The sequence below is a fragment of the Haplochromis burtoni genome, unplaced genomic scaffold (assembly GCF_018398535.1).
Source record: "Haplochromis burtoni strain Fernald_Lab_line unplaced genomic scaffold, NCSU_Asbu1 Contig_562, whole genome shotgun sequence".
Classification (NCBI taxonomy): domain Eukaryota; kingdom Metazoa; phylum Chordata; class Actinopteri; order Cichliformes; family Cichlidae; genus Haplochromis; species Haplochromis burtoni.
The window spans coordinates 264,471-279,689 of NW_024582923.1; the positions used below are offsets into that span (position 1 = coordinate 264,471).

Here is a 15,219-nt window from a genome sequence, read left to right on the forward strand (position 1 = left end):
CTCGTCTCTTTTGTCTTACTTGTCTCTATCAACCTTTGAAAAAGTCAGGCTCCAAAATTTTAAAGCTTTAAAATTTTTTAAAATTTTACTTCTCAGTTACAGTGAATTGATGTCCGTCCATCCATCCATTCGCTTCCGCTTATCCTTTTCAGGGTCGTGGGAGCCTATCCCAGCTGTCTTAGGGCAAGAGGCGGGGTGCACAGGTCACCGGTCTGTCGCAGCCGGGCTGACGCACATACAAAGACAACCATTCGTTTTAAACTCACTCGCGCATTCACACTATGGGCAAGTTAGTGTTTCCAATTAACCTATCCCCATTAACTGCATAACTGTGGGAGGAAGCCGGAGCACCCGGGGAGAACCCACGCGAACATGCAAACATCAGACCCCAGCCTGATGGCGGCACTGAACTCGGGACCTGAGGCAACAGTGCTAACCGCTGTGCCACCGTGCTGCGGTGGATAAATGGTAGAAAACTAAACAGAAGAAAGTAGAAGAGAAATAACAATGTTAACATAAACCAGTGACACACTAGTTCAACCCTAGCAGAGCCTCCTTGGATGAGGGTGTCTGGTGATAATGGCCGAAAAACCCGATGAATCCAAGGTCCACTACTGACGATGTGTCCCAAGATTTAAATATTATAGTCTAGATCAGATCTCCAATCCCTAAACCAAACCAAGGAAGGTAAAAAATGGCAGATTAACTTGTGATAAAAGACGAAACACGCCGTGAAGTTGAGGCACACAACGATGCGTTCCGCTGTCCTCATAACAGCCATCAAGACTTTCTCCATTTGAAGCAGTGGATTATCAGGCACTGTAACATCTTCTATTGAATTATAACACACAGGAGTATTAAGTTATTATTACACGTTGGTAAATTGTCTTGAGGTAACTGATGAGACAAATGAGCGCGCTGTGTGTGCAACAGCACGACAAACATTACCTGTCCTTTTATTAACTGCACAACTGTGCTGGTCATTAGCTGCTAGCTAACTGAGTAAGAGTGTCATGGGTCTGTAGGTCTGTCCACGCTTTAGGGAACATATTTAGTTTTAAAGCAAGTTCCCTGCCTTTCTTGGGGGTTTATATTTCACTAAGAACTGATATGCATATCCACATAATTATGGATTAAAACACACTGTCTTTCTAAGAAAATACATTAAGAAACAGATTATATTAGATTTACATTGAAAATAAGACAAAATGCTGAATTTACAGCAGCAAAATGATTTTATCTCTACAGTTTAAACAGTTAAAAGCTTTCTGCACAGAGCGGAGAGTCAAGCAAATTGAATCATCATAAATACATTATTTAATATTTATTTTTTTATTCTTATTACTTTATTATTATAGCACCTGGAATAATTAATAAGAGAAGGATTCTGGAAAGTGGCCATAGTATGTACAGTGTAAAATGTCACTGTATGTGCATGTGTGTGTGTATTTTATGTGTATAGATTTTTCGGCTGAATTCTTATTTTATTGTAATCTCATTAGACTTGTTCTATCAGCTACAATCTCTCCTGTGGACTTTTTAATCTCTCACGTCTCAGATCATCACAGCCCTGCCCTCCAGCACTATCAGCAGCAACAGTAACCCCTCAACAGCAACGCTGCACCCATCAGGTAACACATGGGCTATGTTTGCTTTGCATTGTCCCCACTTGATGACAATGATATAGTATGAAGTGATATTAAATTAGCTTGTTGATGAATGTGGGTTGTTGTTATTCTGTGTGCCCCTTTTGACATTCTCTAGACAATCTGCGCGCTTGATAACAGATCTTGATAGATTGAGGGTTTCCTTACTGTGATGTCAGATACTTGCAATCCTGACCCCTTTCCAAAGGATTGCACATTTTGGAGTCTTTCATTTGTTTCATAATTCCACTTTACACCTACAACTAACTGTGGAAATGCTGATGCCATACTTGCAGAGCTTTTTGACTTCCTTCATTTTGTCTTGGTTGAGCTGTGGCTGTCCTGATGTGGTCAGTTCCTCCACCAACACCGATAGACGCTCCCTCTGAGACAGCTCCATCACTGTTCATCTGCACACAAAAACAGACCTTTAACTATACAGAGTGACTCGAGTTACACAAAGGTAAACCTTTACTCTGAATTAAAATCTTTCATATTAAAACTGGACAGCTGGCAATGCTGAAGTTGAAAAACTTGTTATTAGCATTTTAGGTACACCACTGCTATTTTTAAGCAAATCATCTGTTATTTTTCACAGCCCACTATGACCCACGTTAGTAACTGTGACCTTTATAACAGTCGCTGACACAAGCTGTTTGCTACTGGCAGTCAGTATTAATCAGATATTTGTGCAGCGTGTTTTATTTTATAGAATTTAACCAGATACAGAAAAATATACACAATTCAAATCAAAGAAACAAAGAAGTCTCCAGATTTCAGGTGGAGTCGTTTAAGGCTAGCATCCACCTAGCTGGCACAATCCTAACAAAACACGAACACAACAGCATCTGCCGGTTAGCTTCTTACCAGCTTGTTCAAACACACCGAACCTCAGGGAGGCTTCTGCCGGTTAACGAGTCCCCTCAGTGAGCCGCTTCATTCATGACAAAGATCAGCAACTGAAACGCGGCTGTATTTCTCTGTTTACATACGGCAGCGTTTAGTTATGTCATGCACTTCCTGAAAGCGAACGTACTACCGGTTTGACTTTTCAGAATAAGAGCTTCAAACTGTGCCTGTCGATTGTGCTTTATTATCATTTTACTGACTGTAGCTCATGGCTGTCGCTCAGGGGCGAGTGGGCAACAACAAACAGCTGCTTTTCCTAAACACAGTTCTTAAACATCGGCTGCAGTCTGGGTTTGAGAGAGGCGAGGATTTCCAGTGTTAAAAAAAACTTTTTAAAAGTGACCCCTTCAAAATAAATGTTTTCCTTTTCATACACATATGTAGTATATATGGGGGCGTGTCCAAATCATGGACCTAAGTCAGATTTTATATGGGCCTCCGCGTTTACATTAAGATGTATTATTTACGGTCCGCGACCACAAACAGAATTACTAAAATGTCATTTCTCTTCCCACCTCATGGTGGCAGCACAACTGATCTATGCGACAACACTGAGTGATCAAAGTGCCATTCACAGAATCACACAGGGAAGAGATCCATTTGCATTCTTTACCAGATTAATCTTGAAAATCTATCTTGTACCCATGCACGGTTGCAAATACATCTACAGTGTCTGCACACTTACTGAAATACAGCAGAGAGAATAATCTAAAAGAAAGTTTAGTGAACATTTTTGTCTGGAAACACTCTTTTTATTTTTATTGTGGAGCTATAAGTTATTTTCTCGAACATATCAACAGAACACCATCTTCTTCAAAATAAATAAGCACATGAATATGTTGAAGTTATCAGTCCAGAGTGAAAATATTACTACAAAACCCACCACACCCCAAAAGAGCTAAATCTATCCAAATTCTACTGCAACTTGCAGCACATTCTTGTTAGTTGCAACAACTTGTATTACCAGACGCTTAAATTTCCTGTAACCTATAGAGTAGAACATATTAGTCTTAGAAAATAACATTTCAAATACAATCCTGTTTTCTGATTTTAAAACAGATGAAAAACGTGTTTCCATTGGGTGTGAAGTCAGGTTGCCTAAGTTACATAAACAGTAATTGTGGTGGGGGTGTGGTCTGTGGCTCTGCCGCAGGGAAGGGGTGGTGCAGTGGGTTCAGGTCGGGACCTAGAGGAGCTGGAAGTGGACTGCTACACCTGGCACAGCAGACGATGTCCTTCTGTCTGTCTGCCACCAACAACACTCGTTCATGTGACAGTATCATTCACACTGTCCAGCACACAGAGCGGCATGACTTTAAAATTAAGTGTCAAACAGTTTTTACATCCCCATGTGGTCACAAAGTCTGGTTTTCATGAGGCATACAGAGGGGGATCTGGGGATAAGCACAGCAACTTAAGGGCTAACCTTGAACATGCAATCATACAGTGTTGTTTAATACTGTATGTACAGCACTCTATTCCACATTCAGATACTTCAGCCGTGGTTGCTGCGTTGCTTGACGGTCTTCATAAAATCCGTCGCTCTGCTGCCAGTAAGCATCCACGTTTGTGATCAGTCAGACGTTGCCGACGCCGCCTTCTGCATGAAACTGACTTAACACCCATAACACGCGCACTTACCCAACCTGATGTCTAATGTTAGAGGAAGTGAAGCCAGTTACATCCTGGCAAAGTGACGTTGCTGCAAAGCACATGACCCAGCTCTTGCTTCCTATCAAACGTGCAGCGGGACTACATGGCCATCACCATGCCACCGTCACTGTGAACCAATTCCTTCTGTGACACATTCACTTGTGACGGCAACCAGAAGAGACTCCATACAGCAACAGGGATCACTGCTCGTTGGGATTAGCGGTGTGTGTGCAGTCAGTATGTGCACATCCTCTACAGCATCTGGAGCACATACCTGGACTACACCACCCTACCCACACACCACCCTACCCACACACCACCCTACCCACACACACCACAGTGATTGGAAGAAAAGCAACGTTATTGATGGTAATATCACCCTCGATGTGACCTCTCAGAGAGGCCATACGAACAGCTTCAGACGTGTGGAGAACATTTTTAGGCAACACGTGAAGTATTTGTTGGTTGTGTTCATGCTGACTAATCGCAGCTCTGTCTTCCAGCTCACTCGTTATGTCCTCAAAATTGTGTTCCTTGTCCACTGCTCTGCGATCGACTGTCTGACCCCAACAGAGTAAAAGTGCCAGCTCCTCGATGTACGCCATGTTCATATGAAACGTCAAAGTGCTGTCCTCTGATCATTTCATTTTCACTTGCAGTGCATCTATGAGTTCTACAATCTCCTCAAAGTAGCTGTTCTCTTCTGCTAGAATTATTTCTGACTGGATCATGTCCTGGTACTCTTGCTTCAGAGAGTGAAGAGAAGCCTGCAGAGAGCCGTCTGAGCGGTACTGATCCAAACACACTGGAGCCATTGCCAACAAAGCCTGGAGAGCCTGCAAAAAACAGCACCGACTCTCAGGGAAAGTTCTTTTTAACAGTTGTTATACTATTAATGCAAAATAGATGAAACCACCCACCTTCTCTCTGTAGTCATTCTCTGAAGACTCCAGGAGCTGTGGGACCAGAATGCACCAGCCCTTCTCCAACAGCTCCTCCTGCAAAGACACCTTAGAGTACTGACGCCGCCGCTCATCATGAGACGCGTCCAGTACTGGGTCCAGACCTCCCTGGAAGATCAGCTCCTGGAAGAGGAGAGAAGAGATCATGAGGATGATCCCACGAGCTGGGCACTGGAAAGTCCCAACCTACTGATACAAACTTTAATCATTCAGATCATTTACACCTTGTATTTGAAGAGGAGCACTGCACTGGGCTTGGAATCGAGGAGCAGGAGCGTGCGGCTACTGTACCTTCTCAGTAATCATATCGTATAACATGGTGACGATGCGTGTACGCAGAATTCCACTGTTGTCAGTCCTGAACAGCTCTGACAGGACCTGCAGACCCCCATGTGTCAGGAAGTGACGCTGTGCATAGGGGAAGTGACGCAGGAGGGAAGCCACTGCAAACAGAACCTAGACAGAACGAACACACACACATATACACTTCAGCTGTGTGTGTGTGTGTGTCTGTGGCGGTTCTCATTCTTACAAGTCATGGTAGTCTTGAGAGTTTCCTGGATGAGAGGTGAAGCATCTTCACAAACCTAAACAAGTCGAGTTGCCTTCTTTTGTCACGCTCTCTGTGCAACGTGTCGTCTCCAACTTTCTGAACATGAACTGTAAGCTGTGTGGGTGTGCTTACCTTTTTTTGGACTCGGAGTTGCTGAGCAGTGGCCAGCGTGGTTAACAGTGTCTGCAGAGCGCCATTCTCCACGGCTTCAACTTGAACTGCTGGATTACTGCAGGACACACAAAGTGTGACAACGCTGACAGTCGTGTTTGCTTTCAACTCAGGTGTTTTGCTCAGAAGAGATTTGAGACTTTCAAGACTCATATTCAACTATTTGACTATTATTTGGAACTTTTCGACGCCTGGAAGTTGCTGCTTGGCTTTCAAAATTCAAATTTGGTTTTTTCCAAAAAGAACCCAAAACCATGATGTACCACATGTTGTGCAGCCAGTGTTCTGTGACATTATACGATCTCATCTGATAAGCTGCAGCACTGTTGGAGTGTCATCACAATCAGGGTTATTGCATTACAACTCAGTCACATAGTAAACAAGAACAAAACATAATGTTGTGCACAATTTGCAGAGAAAAGTCAAAAACGTATTTAAAAACCACCCGTTTTGATTTTAAACAGCTACAGAAGCTCGATGTGATCACAGACACCACTGTACAGCAAGAAGTGACATATCTGCATATCTGGAACATCTAGCTCAGACTAATCAAGCTTAATCACGTCTAAATATCATACCTGGCTAATGCAGAGCCCAGGACGAAAGCAGAGCTTTCCTGTAATCTGAAGTCAGAGCTGTTCAGACCTTCTAAAAGGAACTGGAGGCCCCCCATGGAGCACAGAGTCTGAGCATTATCCACCTAGCACACATACAAGCAGGGTTAGAGACGGGACAATTCACCACAGTGTGAAACATCCTCCTGTGTGTGTTACCTGATGCACCAGATATTCGAGCTCCGTCAGGATGCTCAGTCTTTGTTCGCTAGTTGAGTTGCTGCTGTTGAACTGCTCCAGCAGACGCCTCATTATCTACACATGCAAGAAACTTCATTTGACTGAAGCTCAAAACGTTTCACAGTAACAGCTCACTCAAGGTCACGTCACAATCATACGTGAGATCCAGGAACACTGATGTACCTGAACATCCGTCTCCAGCAGCAGGTCCAGCTGAGCCATGTCTTTCTTCAACTCCTCCATTGTGCGAAACTTAGAAGCCACAGAGTCCTAGAAGCGCCCAGCGAGCAGTGGAGACACACAGTAAAGGCTCATATGTGGGCACACTTAAAGCTTCTGCTGCCAGCGTGTAATCAGAAGTTCAACAGTGGCATTTGAGCTGCTACCTTCTGCTCTGTGTCCTTGCTTGCAAGCTTCCAGTCCTCTTTTATCTTCTTCATGGCTCGTTTCAGCTCATCGGGATTAAAGGAAGACCGGAGCGCTTCTTCCTCCCTGCAAATGTACACTTTTACTGCAAAGCCATTTTATCTTTTCCTACTACTGCCCCCTACTGGGTGCACTTTGCTGGAAGAAGTATTAAAGGGAGCGAAATAAACTACTGTCTGCAGACTGAAGTTTTAGCCTGGACCCCCACCTGTGCTCCTCTGTCCAGTATTTCAGCTGCTCTTCTCCCAGTCTGACCTCCCTCTCACCTGTCTGCAGATTCAGCCTCACGTGAGAACCTTGTGGCACTGCCTGACCTGTGTGTGCACAGACAGAGTTGCTCAAAATAATTATACGACTGCTGAATATAATGAAACTCGTGAGGTCCCAGATTGATGCGACCCAGAAGCAGCAGAAAATGGATGGATGCAAATACAAACCGATGTTTGAGTGAGCTAATGGCTGTGTATATGTGATATAATGTCCCGCATAAAGGCCTTTAGTATGTGCAGCAAATCATGTCTGTCAATAACAACAATTACACGCTGCCACTCTAATGTGAATTTTTGTAATGAAGTACTCTGAAAATGTTTTGAACCACACTTCCTGTTGCTACATTTAGATTTTCTGCTTTCTGAAAGTCTTTCCGAGCCTCTTTGTGCACTGGCTGCTTTTCACTTCTTTCCACTCTAGACTTTGTACCTTTTGGTTTGTTAAGCCACTTAACACCGAATCATTCAAGCAGAAAAAACAGCAGCTAGCTTTAAGGGTGAACCAGACAACACTTTGTTACCAGCTTGTAAGAGACTAAACATCGTTTCGTTGGCCTTATTAACAGGACATCCATGGAGATTGCTACAGCTACTGGGACTCACTCCCTTCTGGAGCCACCAAAGGAACTGCAACATGGGTAAGTGTTGATTGTTGCATCAATAATGGTTATTTAACTAAATACTGGCTATCACAATAACTGTGTTGGCACGATTAAACTTCACAGATACTAAAATGATGATTTTGCATAGAGAAAACAACCTTTGTGAGGTTACATGAAAGGAGGATCAAATAAATTCCATATGGAGGCTTCATCTATCCTCATCTGAAGCATTAGATCAAACACAAAGTTGTGTTTATCTTAGGACCGATTGTCATTATTCAGACCAGAGAAAAAGCCCTGTGAAGGAAAACACTGAGGGCATGACCTGGTTTAAGTGTCTGCCACTGCTCACTGGGCTGGACAACGTCTAAATCTCCTTCATCATCTTCCACATCATCTACTGCCACGTCTTCCTCTTCACTGTTTACAGCCTCATGTTCTGGGTTTTCCACCACGATTAAATCGCCTCCAGACTGCACAAAGAGAAACATGGGAAGAAATTTAGACACCTCCCTGGTTTAATGACAAACACCCTTCTTTGGGTTTCATTCAAACTCAGATGTCATTTTTGATGGTGCTTGATTATTAAACTGCTGTTTTTTATTTTTACTTACATCAGCATAGGAGCACTCCAGCTCTAACACTCCAAGATCTCTCTAAAGAGGCTAATTAACTTCATGGAAATATACCAGCATTTATACAGCGCCTTTATTCTCTTTAGTGTTACTAATCATGCAAAGCCCCTTTAGAATATGAGTCACATTCCTCCTGAGAAGCGACAGTGCACAGAACAAAGGCATCATCGCTTTTAGCATGTAAAACAAGGAGACCAGTTCTGCTGATTTGCAGCCCTTCATTTTTATTCTTTGCATGAGTCCCGATACAAGATACTGTCATTTATGGTGTACTGCCATAAAAACACTGATGTCTTCATTTGTTACCAGCAGAGATGGGCAGTAGCGTTACTGTAATCCGATTACTTTTTTAAAGTAAGGAGTAAAAGTAAGGGATTACTATTGCAAAAACGGTAATTAGATTACTTTCCCATAGGAACGCTGCGTTACTGAAACCATGATTTTTTGTGAGAATGTCTCACGACAGTGACGTAAGCGAGTGCGACGTTAGTGACAACAGCTGTGTGCAGATCAACAATGGATCACATATCGAGTGCAGAGAGAGTATGAGCGTGCAGCGTTTAAAGCGTGGAAGTACTGACCTTACTTTGAGTTTGATTCCATAAAAAGTGACAAAAACATGAGTGTCCGCTGTGCGTGGGAAGAAAACTTCTTTTTACAGCGAAAAAACCCCTAAACTTCCACAAGCACCGAGTAGCTACGACGTAATGGGAAACTCACAGAGAAACTCGCGGATTCTTCCACTGACTTTGTCTTTGACTTTATTTTCTGCTGTGTTTTACTTGCATCTATTTGAAAGACTGAGTGTAAACACAAAAAATATTTTATTTTATGTGCTGGAATGTGCAGAAAATAGGTTTAAATGTTAAACTAATTTCTTCCAGTCAGAGAATGTTGCAGATAATTAAATGTTTGCTTGATGCATAAAGTTAAAAGATTAAATCTAATAAAACAAGTTTAAAAAAGAGACTTTTCTATTTGATCACATTTTGTATGATGGATTATGTAGAAAAAGTAGAATTGGGCTGAAAGATCTATCACTTTATCACCTACTCAGGTTGTAAATCGTGTTTTTAAAAAGTAACTAAGTAATTAATTACTTTTGAAAATAAGTAATCAGTAAAGCAATGGGATTACTTTTTGGGGGAAGTAATCAGTAATTAGTTACTGATTACCTTTTTCAAGTAACTTGACCAACACTGGTTACCAGTGAGGGTTACCTCGGTTAAAAGGTAACAGCTTTTATCACACCGCTAATTCCAGCCAAGTCCCAGCTGCAGCTGAAACACACGTGGATGTTCTCACGAGTCTTCAGTTTACCCACAGCCAGGCTTTGATCAGCAGCTCTTTCCACCCATCACTGCTGCCAAATCCATCTTATCACAGGTGCAGCGAAACTAAATGACATGCTCGAGAACATCTGAGAGCTTTAAACATCTTATCAGAGCAAAAGGTTTAACCTACCTTGTGGCCAAGAATGCTGGCTATGTGACAGTAATGCAGCACCAAGAGGACGGCCAGGATGAAGGAGGTTCCCCCGACATGAAAGGGTATCAGCTTCATGGTGACTGGAATACACAGCACGGCATGTCAGAATCATAGCTACCTTCAGGCGCTGCATGAGCTTTCAGAGGGGGGTTAACCACCACACCACTGGTCCTTATTACTGTTCTCCAGCCCGGGGCAAACTCCACTCTCTAATCTCGTGTTTTAACCAAAAAATGGGACTAAACTACTTTTTGTTCCGTCTCTGGTGATAATCTGCTTTGAGAAATATGTCGATTTAAAAAGTCAAGATGTTGAATAGAGTCTGGCGTGACTCACCGGGCTGTGAGCGTCTTTACAGATTGGCTACCAAAAAAGTAACACAATGACAGCTCTACACATGTTTGCATATCTAGGCGACACAATGAGCACGTAAGTAACGCCGTAACAGCTGAGAGTTCCCAAATCCCGAGGAACCAGAAAGCTGCGACCAAGGACCGCTCCGTGACGGCGACAGCGTTCAGGTTAGCAAACACTCACCAGCGACAGTAGCGCAGCAGTGAAGCTGAAGCGATGCCTTCACCTGTTCTGACAGTTCCCGCAGACATCCGAAAGCTTCTACTTTTCCGTCGATTCTCATTGGTCCACGTACAGCTTCTCTTCTTTGAGCTGCGGTACAGTACACAAACCTCCCGCTGCTGCCCCCTGCTGGTGTAGCGTGTTATATTCAAATAACGGGATACAGCAGCTGGTGTCGGAGGTGGCATATTTTACACATATTTATTATACAGGCTATACAGTACATAAAATCAAAATTCACATGTTTTATGTAACTGAAATGTTTAATTATGTGGGCTAGAGAAAATAAGAAAGTTATAAAGTATATTTATATGAAACGTATGTATACTTACTGCACTTGATGTATTTTAAAGATATGTTGCATATCACAGAATGTAACAAGAAAGAATTGAAAAAATGAATATACAGCATGTTGGAAACATTTTAATAGATTTAAATGTGTGGGTACAATTGTAGAACAAATTAATAATTATAATATTTATAAGAACAGAAGTTGTTTTATTTTAAAGACTATTAGAAATGACAGCAGCATCATGTACATGTCCACATGTGACGGTGTGTAGTCCAGGCCTGATGAGTCCTACTGCTGAGCGCACTGGTTCTCCATGCTGCTGTTAGAACTGACATGGATCATCTCCACTGCTTTCTGTTTCTTTCTCCTCTCCTCTCGTTTATTCTGCTGCTGGTTCTCCTCCATCACTTTCTCCTTACAGTCAGCTGAAGGAGAGCTGAGAACAACCAAAAACAATTCAGTTACTGCTCATTCGGCTCCTGATCTTACAGTTTTCATCTGTACTTAGTCAACAACACGATGTGCCAAAACAGGACTAAAGTTGCGCTGAGACTATCTATTTTTAAACAAGCTTATTAGTGTCATTAGAAGAAAAAGCATTTGACAAAGTAAACAGGACCTTTCTCCTCAGCACTCAGCTTCAAATATGGATTTGGCAAGTCACTGATTCAGAAGAACACTAAACACTTTAAAATATTTGCAATTTTCTTTGAGCAATATGACAAAACCATAAAATTAAAGGAACATAACAATTCACAGGGAAAAAAAGGCCTGATGCTTTATTATTAGTTACTAGACCCACTATGTCAGAAATTAGAATAAACCAACCTCGCAGTAACTCTTTAAGGATGCCCGAGCTTCTACAGCTCACAATTCTTCCCTCCCAACATGAAACATTTATTTATATAGCACCAAATCACAACAGTTGCCTCACAGTGCTTTAGCTTGTAAGGTAAAGACAACAGAAAACAGAGGAACCCCAACAATCACATGACCCCCTATGAGCAGCACTTTGGGACAGTGGAAAGGGAAAACTCCATTTTAACAGGAAGAAACCTCCATCAGAACCGGGGGGGTGGGGCCATGTGCCATGAGCGGTCGGGGGTGAGGGGTGGAAGACAAAAGTCATGGTCTGCTATCAAAGGCCTTTTTTTATTGGCCAAATTGCAACAGTGGAGACAAACATTCTCTCCTATACCGACTATCAGTGTTTCCAATAACACCGACTACAAATTCTACTGGAAAAACACAACACAACCAGGAAACATTAAATTTTCCACTCAAAGATCACACTGTGGACTAGAATCAAACTGCCAATCACAATCACCCCATCATCTTCATCACGAGGAGCATAGATATTACAGAGAACAATGCCTCAACTTTTCAAAACCAAAGATTAAAACTCATGAAATCCTTCCAGTTTAACAAATACAGACAAAATGTTACTAATAATCCCCTAAACAGAAAAATCCCCTGTATTTATGCCTTAGCTGCAACTTGTGGACACAAATTTATGTACAGTCATGTAAACTACCTTGGCGTCTCTGCAAGGTCGGGGTTAAAGCCAACGCTAAACTCCCAAGAACTTAGTTGGTCGTACACATCCCTGCTGTTAGTACATACCTGGGGTTGGGAATTACACTAGCTTCGTTTTCACTGATCTTCACACACTTTGCAGGCCGTGGCTCCACCTCTGAAACACCTGCTGAGGAGCTCAGTGGAGGACGCATGTCAGCCTCGGGGTCCGCTGTATCTGTCACCACAGCAACGGCCTCCTTGGTCCGGTCCAGCGGTGCCGCCTCCACGGAGGGTGTGATGTCAACAGGAAGTTTCTCTCTCTTTCTCTTCTGGATGAGATTCTTCTTTGCCTCTGCAGGTGACAGCACAGTTACAGAGCTGCAACAACCCCGGCGCATGTGTACATGTGTACAGAGCGGGCACGCTATGCTACATACCTGTTGGCTCATATTTGTGTTGGAGCTCCTCTACTCGCAACTGTAACTTGATCTTGTCACTCTGAGCCTGCAGCAGGAAATGGAAATATCCAATCAAATAGCAAATATAAGATCACAGCAGATACAATAGTCCACATTCCTTACAAAAATCCCATCATGGGGGCTCAAATTTACAGCTCAGTAGAAGAAACAAACCAAGTACATATACCAACTAGAGCTACACGATTACTGTAAAACCATGAAGTTATTTTAGTATTGTTACTTTTTTTAGATGTCATTTTATAATTACTTAAGATTTCCACAGAAAACACTACCTAGAGGTAAAACACTACCTCTTGTGCTTCCATCTGCTTTGTAGTTTTAAACGGCACTTGTAAGAGATACTAACACAGGGAAGTGCTGCAGTCAGAGCAGCCTGTTACCTGTTTGAGCAGCCGCTCAGATGTGAAGAGTTTCCTCTCCAGCTCCAGAGCTCTCTGACTCTCTGACAAAGACTTCATCCTCTGAAGAGAAAGCTCATCTCTCAGACGCTCTGCATCCTTACTAAGGAACACGCACACACACACACACGCACGCACGCACGCACACACACACACCCTATTTGAAGCCGAAGCTAAATATGTAGATGAAATAACTGAAGTCTAACCTTCTTTGTTACACTAACAGTTTATTTTTAATCCTGAAAATATCAAATCTTCCCAGTGCAGACAAATATGTGTTTTACAATTACAAACACTGATTCATGAAGCCAAGAAAACCAACCACCTGACCCAGACTTCCTGCATAAAGATCGAAAGACAGAAAAATCCGTTATAAATGGATAAAACCTCTTTTGTTCTGCAATGGTTCCACACAGTGATTCTACTTCTATTCTAACGTCTGAGCCGTTTTCCCACTTTCATCCAAGTCCAACAACACTGTTACATTAAGCACCCCAAGGACCGTCTATAAGGTGGCGGACTTCAAGTTGTCTCCCGATGAATGGGGCTCAAAGCACTGGCTTCTTCACATAAATTTACCTGTAATGTATTTTCCCATCGATCCAACCTGTTGTCTTTGTTTCGTTTTTTAAAGCTACATTTCCAACATGTTTTTCACGCGTTCTCATTGTGTCAGCCTGAATATCTCACATTAAAGATAAATTGTTTAACATTGTTTCACTGACCTTTCTTTAAAGCACTTTCAGTGTTCAAGCAGAGCAGGATAATCACTGTATCAGTCCATTTACCATGAAAGTGAACCAAGATTGTATGCTGCTCTAACGAGCCAATAATCAGACATTTATGGATACATCTGTCCCAAAATATGGATCCAGACTCATTTTGATGGCAAGAAAGGCCAACTGACAATTTCTTTCTTTTATTCAGATCATTATATTTCTAGGCAACCTGTAGATGGTCAAGCAAAAGGTCAGAAAACAGCCAAACTCACACAGTGTTGCTGAGCTTCATTTTGAGCAGGTCGGTGTAGTAGGTTTCATCCTGGCCATCTCCATCACCGGCTGGAGCCGGGTTAGCTGGCTGAGACTTCAACAACATCTACACACGGAACAAACGACATGTGACTGTGTGTCCGAATCTAGGAGAGCAGGGGCAGCATTTTATCTCATAAGTAAAACAGCACAAGTTCATGTTATGTGAGAGGCTTAGTCGAGCTCCTGTGAAAGCAGAAAACATCCCATTTGCTAGAGACAAGGCTCTATCTGAGCCTGTAGTTTTCTGTAGATTTTGGACTTGTTAATATCCAGCTCTAATTTATAAATGCTATGCTAGCGCCTCTCAGTCTGCTGGGAAAGTTTTTTTCAGTAAGTAGGACTAACGTGAAGTAAATCTGCTCTAAAAGCATTTTGTGTAATTGTCTGTGGAACAGGGCAGGTGTTACTCTCGCACGAGCGCACACACTTTCTGAACGTGAAGTCGTTCTACAAACTGCGCTGACTGTTACGTTCTCACCTCCACCTTCTCCAGCCTCTGCAGTTTAGTCATCAGATTCTGGATCTCTCCATTTTTCTCCGACAGCATGGACTGCAGTCTCTCCAGCTGAGCAGGGTCAGCCCTGGAGCCCTGCAGCTGCATCAGAGTGGCGATCTGCACCTGCACCAAACACGCACATGCATACTGTCAGCCAACCGCCAACCAGTTACAAACCGGCGACCGACCAGATGAGCTATCGCACGCTACCTTCAAGCGCTGCATCTGCTGTTTGCTAAAGGCGTGTATTTTCTGCAGCGACTGGTACTGGACCTTCACACTGATGAGCTGCCTCTCCATCTCAGCCCGCTTATCCTC

At 42.7% G+C, this 15,219-nt stretch overlaps 3 protein-coding genes across 7 annotated transcripts in view; all 3 read right to left on the reverse strand.

The window, feature by feature from the left end:
• The window catches only part of uvssa (UV-stimulated scaffold protein A), a 35,439-nt gene extending 32,552 nt beyond the window's left edge, over positions 1–2,887 (reverse strand). For all 3 annotated transcript variants that reach the window (XM_042214429.1, XM_042214428.1, XM_042214430.1), the window contains exons 1-2: positions 2,514–2,887; positions 1,937–2,056 (exon numbers count right to left, since the gene is read on the reverse strand). In XM_042214429.1, coding sequence (XP_042070363.1) covers positions 1,937–2,046 — 110 coding nt within the window. In that variant the 5' untranslated portion in view covers positions 2,047–2,056; positions 2,514–2,887. The remainder of the gene's footprint in view (positions 1–1,936; positions 2,057–2,513) is intronic.
• Positions 2,888–3,291: 404 nt separating this feature from the next.
• sil1 (SIL1 nucleotide exchange factor) lies at positions 3,292–10,887 on the reverse strand. Of its 2 annotated transcripts, XM_005948273.3 has the most exons (12): positions 10,646–10,763; positions 10,085–10,188; positions 8,311–8,458; positions 7,323–7,428; positions 7,075–7,180; positions 6,872–6,958; positions 6,668–6,763; positions 6,473–6,594; positions 5,856–5,952; positions 5,462–5,626; positions 5,129–5,293; positions 3,292–5,044 (listed from the first exon to the last, which is right to left on the reverse strand). In XM_005948273.3, the coding sequence occupies exons 1-12, from the start codon at positions 10,743–10,745 to the stop codon at positions 4,847–4,849; spliced, it is 1,494 nt and encodes a 497-aa protein (XP_005948335.1). In that variant the 5' UTR covers positions 10,746–10,763; the 3' UTR covers positions 3,292–4,846. The 2 variants fall into 2 exon arrangements, with proteins under 2 accessions (XP_005948335.1, XP_014185046.2); XM_014329560.2 differs by lacking the exon at positions 8,311–8,458 and having other exon boundaries at positions 10,646–10,887.
• Positions 10,888–11,161: 274 nt separating this feature from the next.
• The window catches only part of spdl1 (spindle apparatus coiled-coil protein 1), an 8,376-nt gene continuing 4,318 nt past the window's right edge, over positions 11,162–15,219 (reverse strand). For both annotated transcript variants that reach the window (XM_005948274.2, XM_005948275.3), the window contains exons 7-13: positions 15,112–15,219; positions 14,884–15,024; positions 14,363–14,469; positions 13,354–13,474; positions 12,932–12,998; positions 12,600–12,846; positions 11,162–11,412 (exon numbers count right to left, since the gene is read on the reverse strand). The exon at positions 15,112–15,219 is cut by the window's right edge and continues 3 nt beyond it. In XM_005948274.2, coding sequence (XP_005948336.1) covers positions 11,265–11,412; positions 12,600–12,846; positions 12,932–12,998; positions 13,354–13,474; positions 14,363–14,469; positions 14,884–15,024; positions 15,112–15,219 — 939 coding nt within the window. In that variant the 3' untranslated portion in view covers positions 11,162–11,264. The remainder of the gene's footprint in view (positions 11,413–12,599; positions 12,847–12,931; positions 12,999–13,353; positions 13,475–14,362; positions 14,470–14,883; positions 15,025–15,111) is intronic.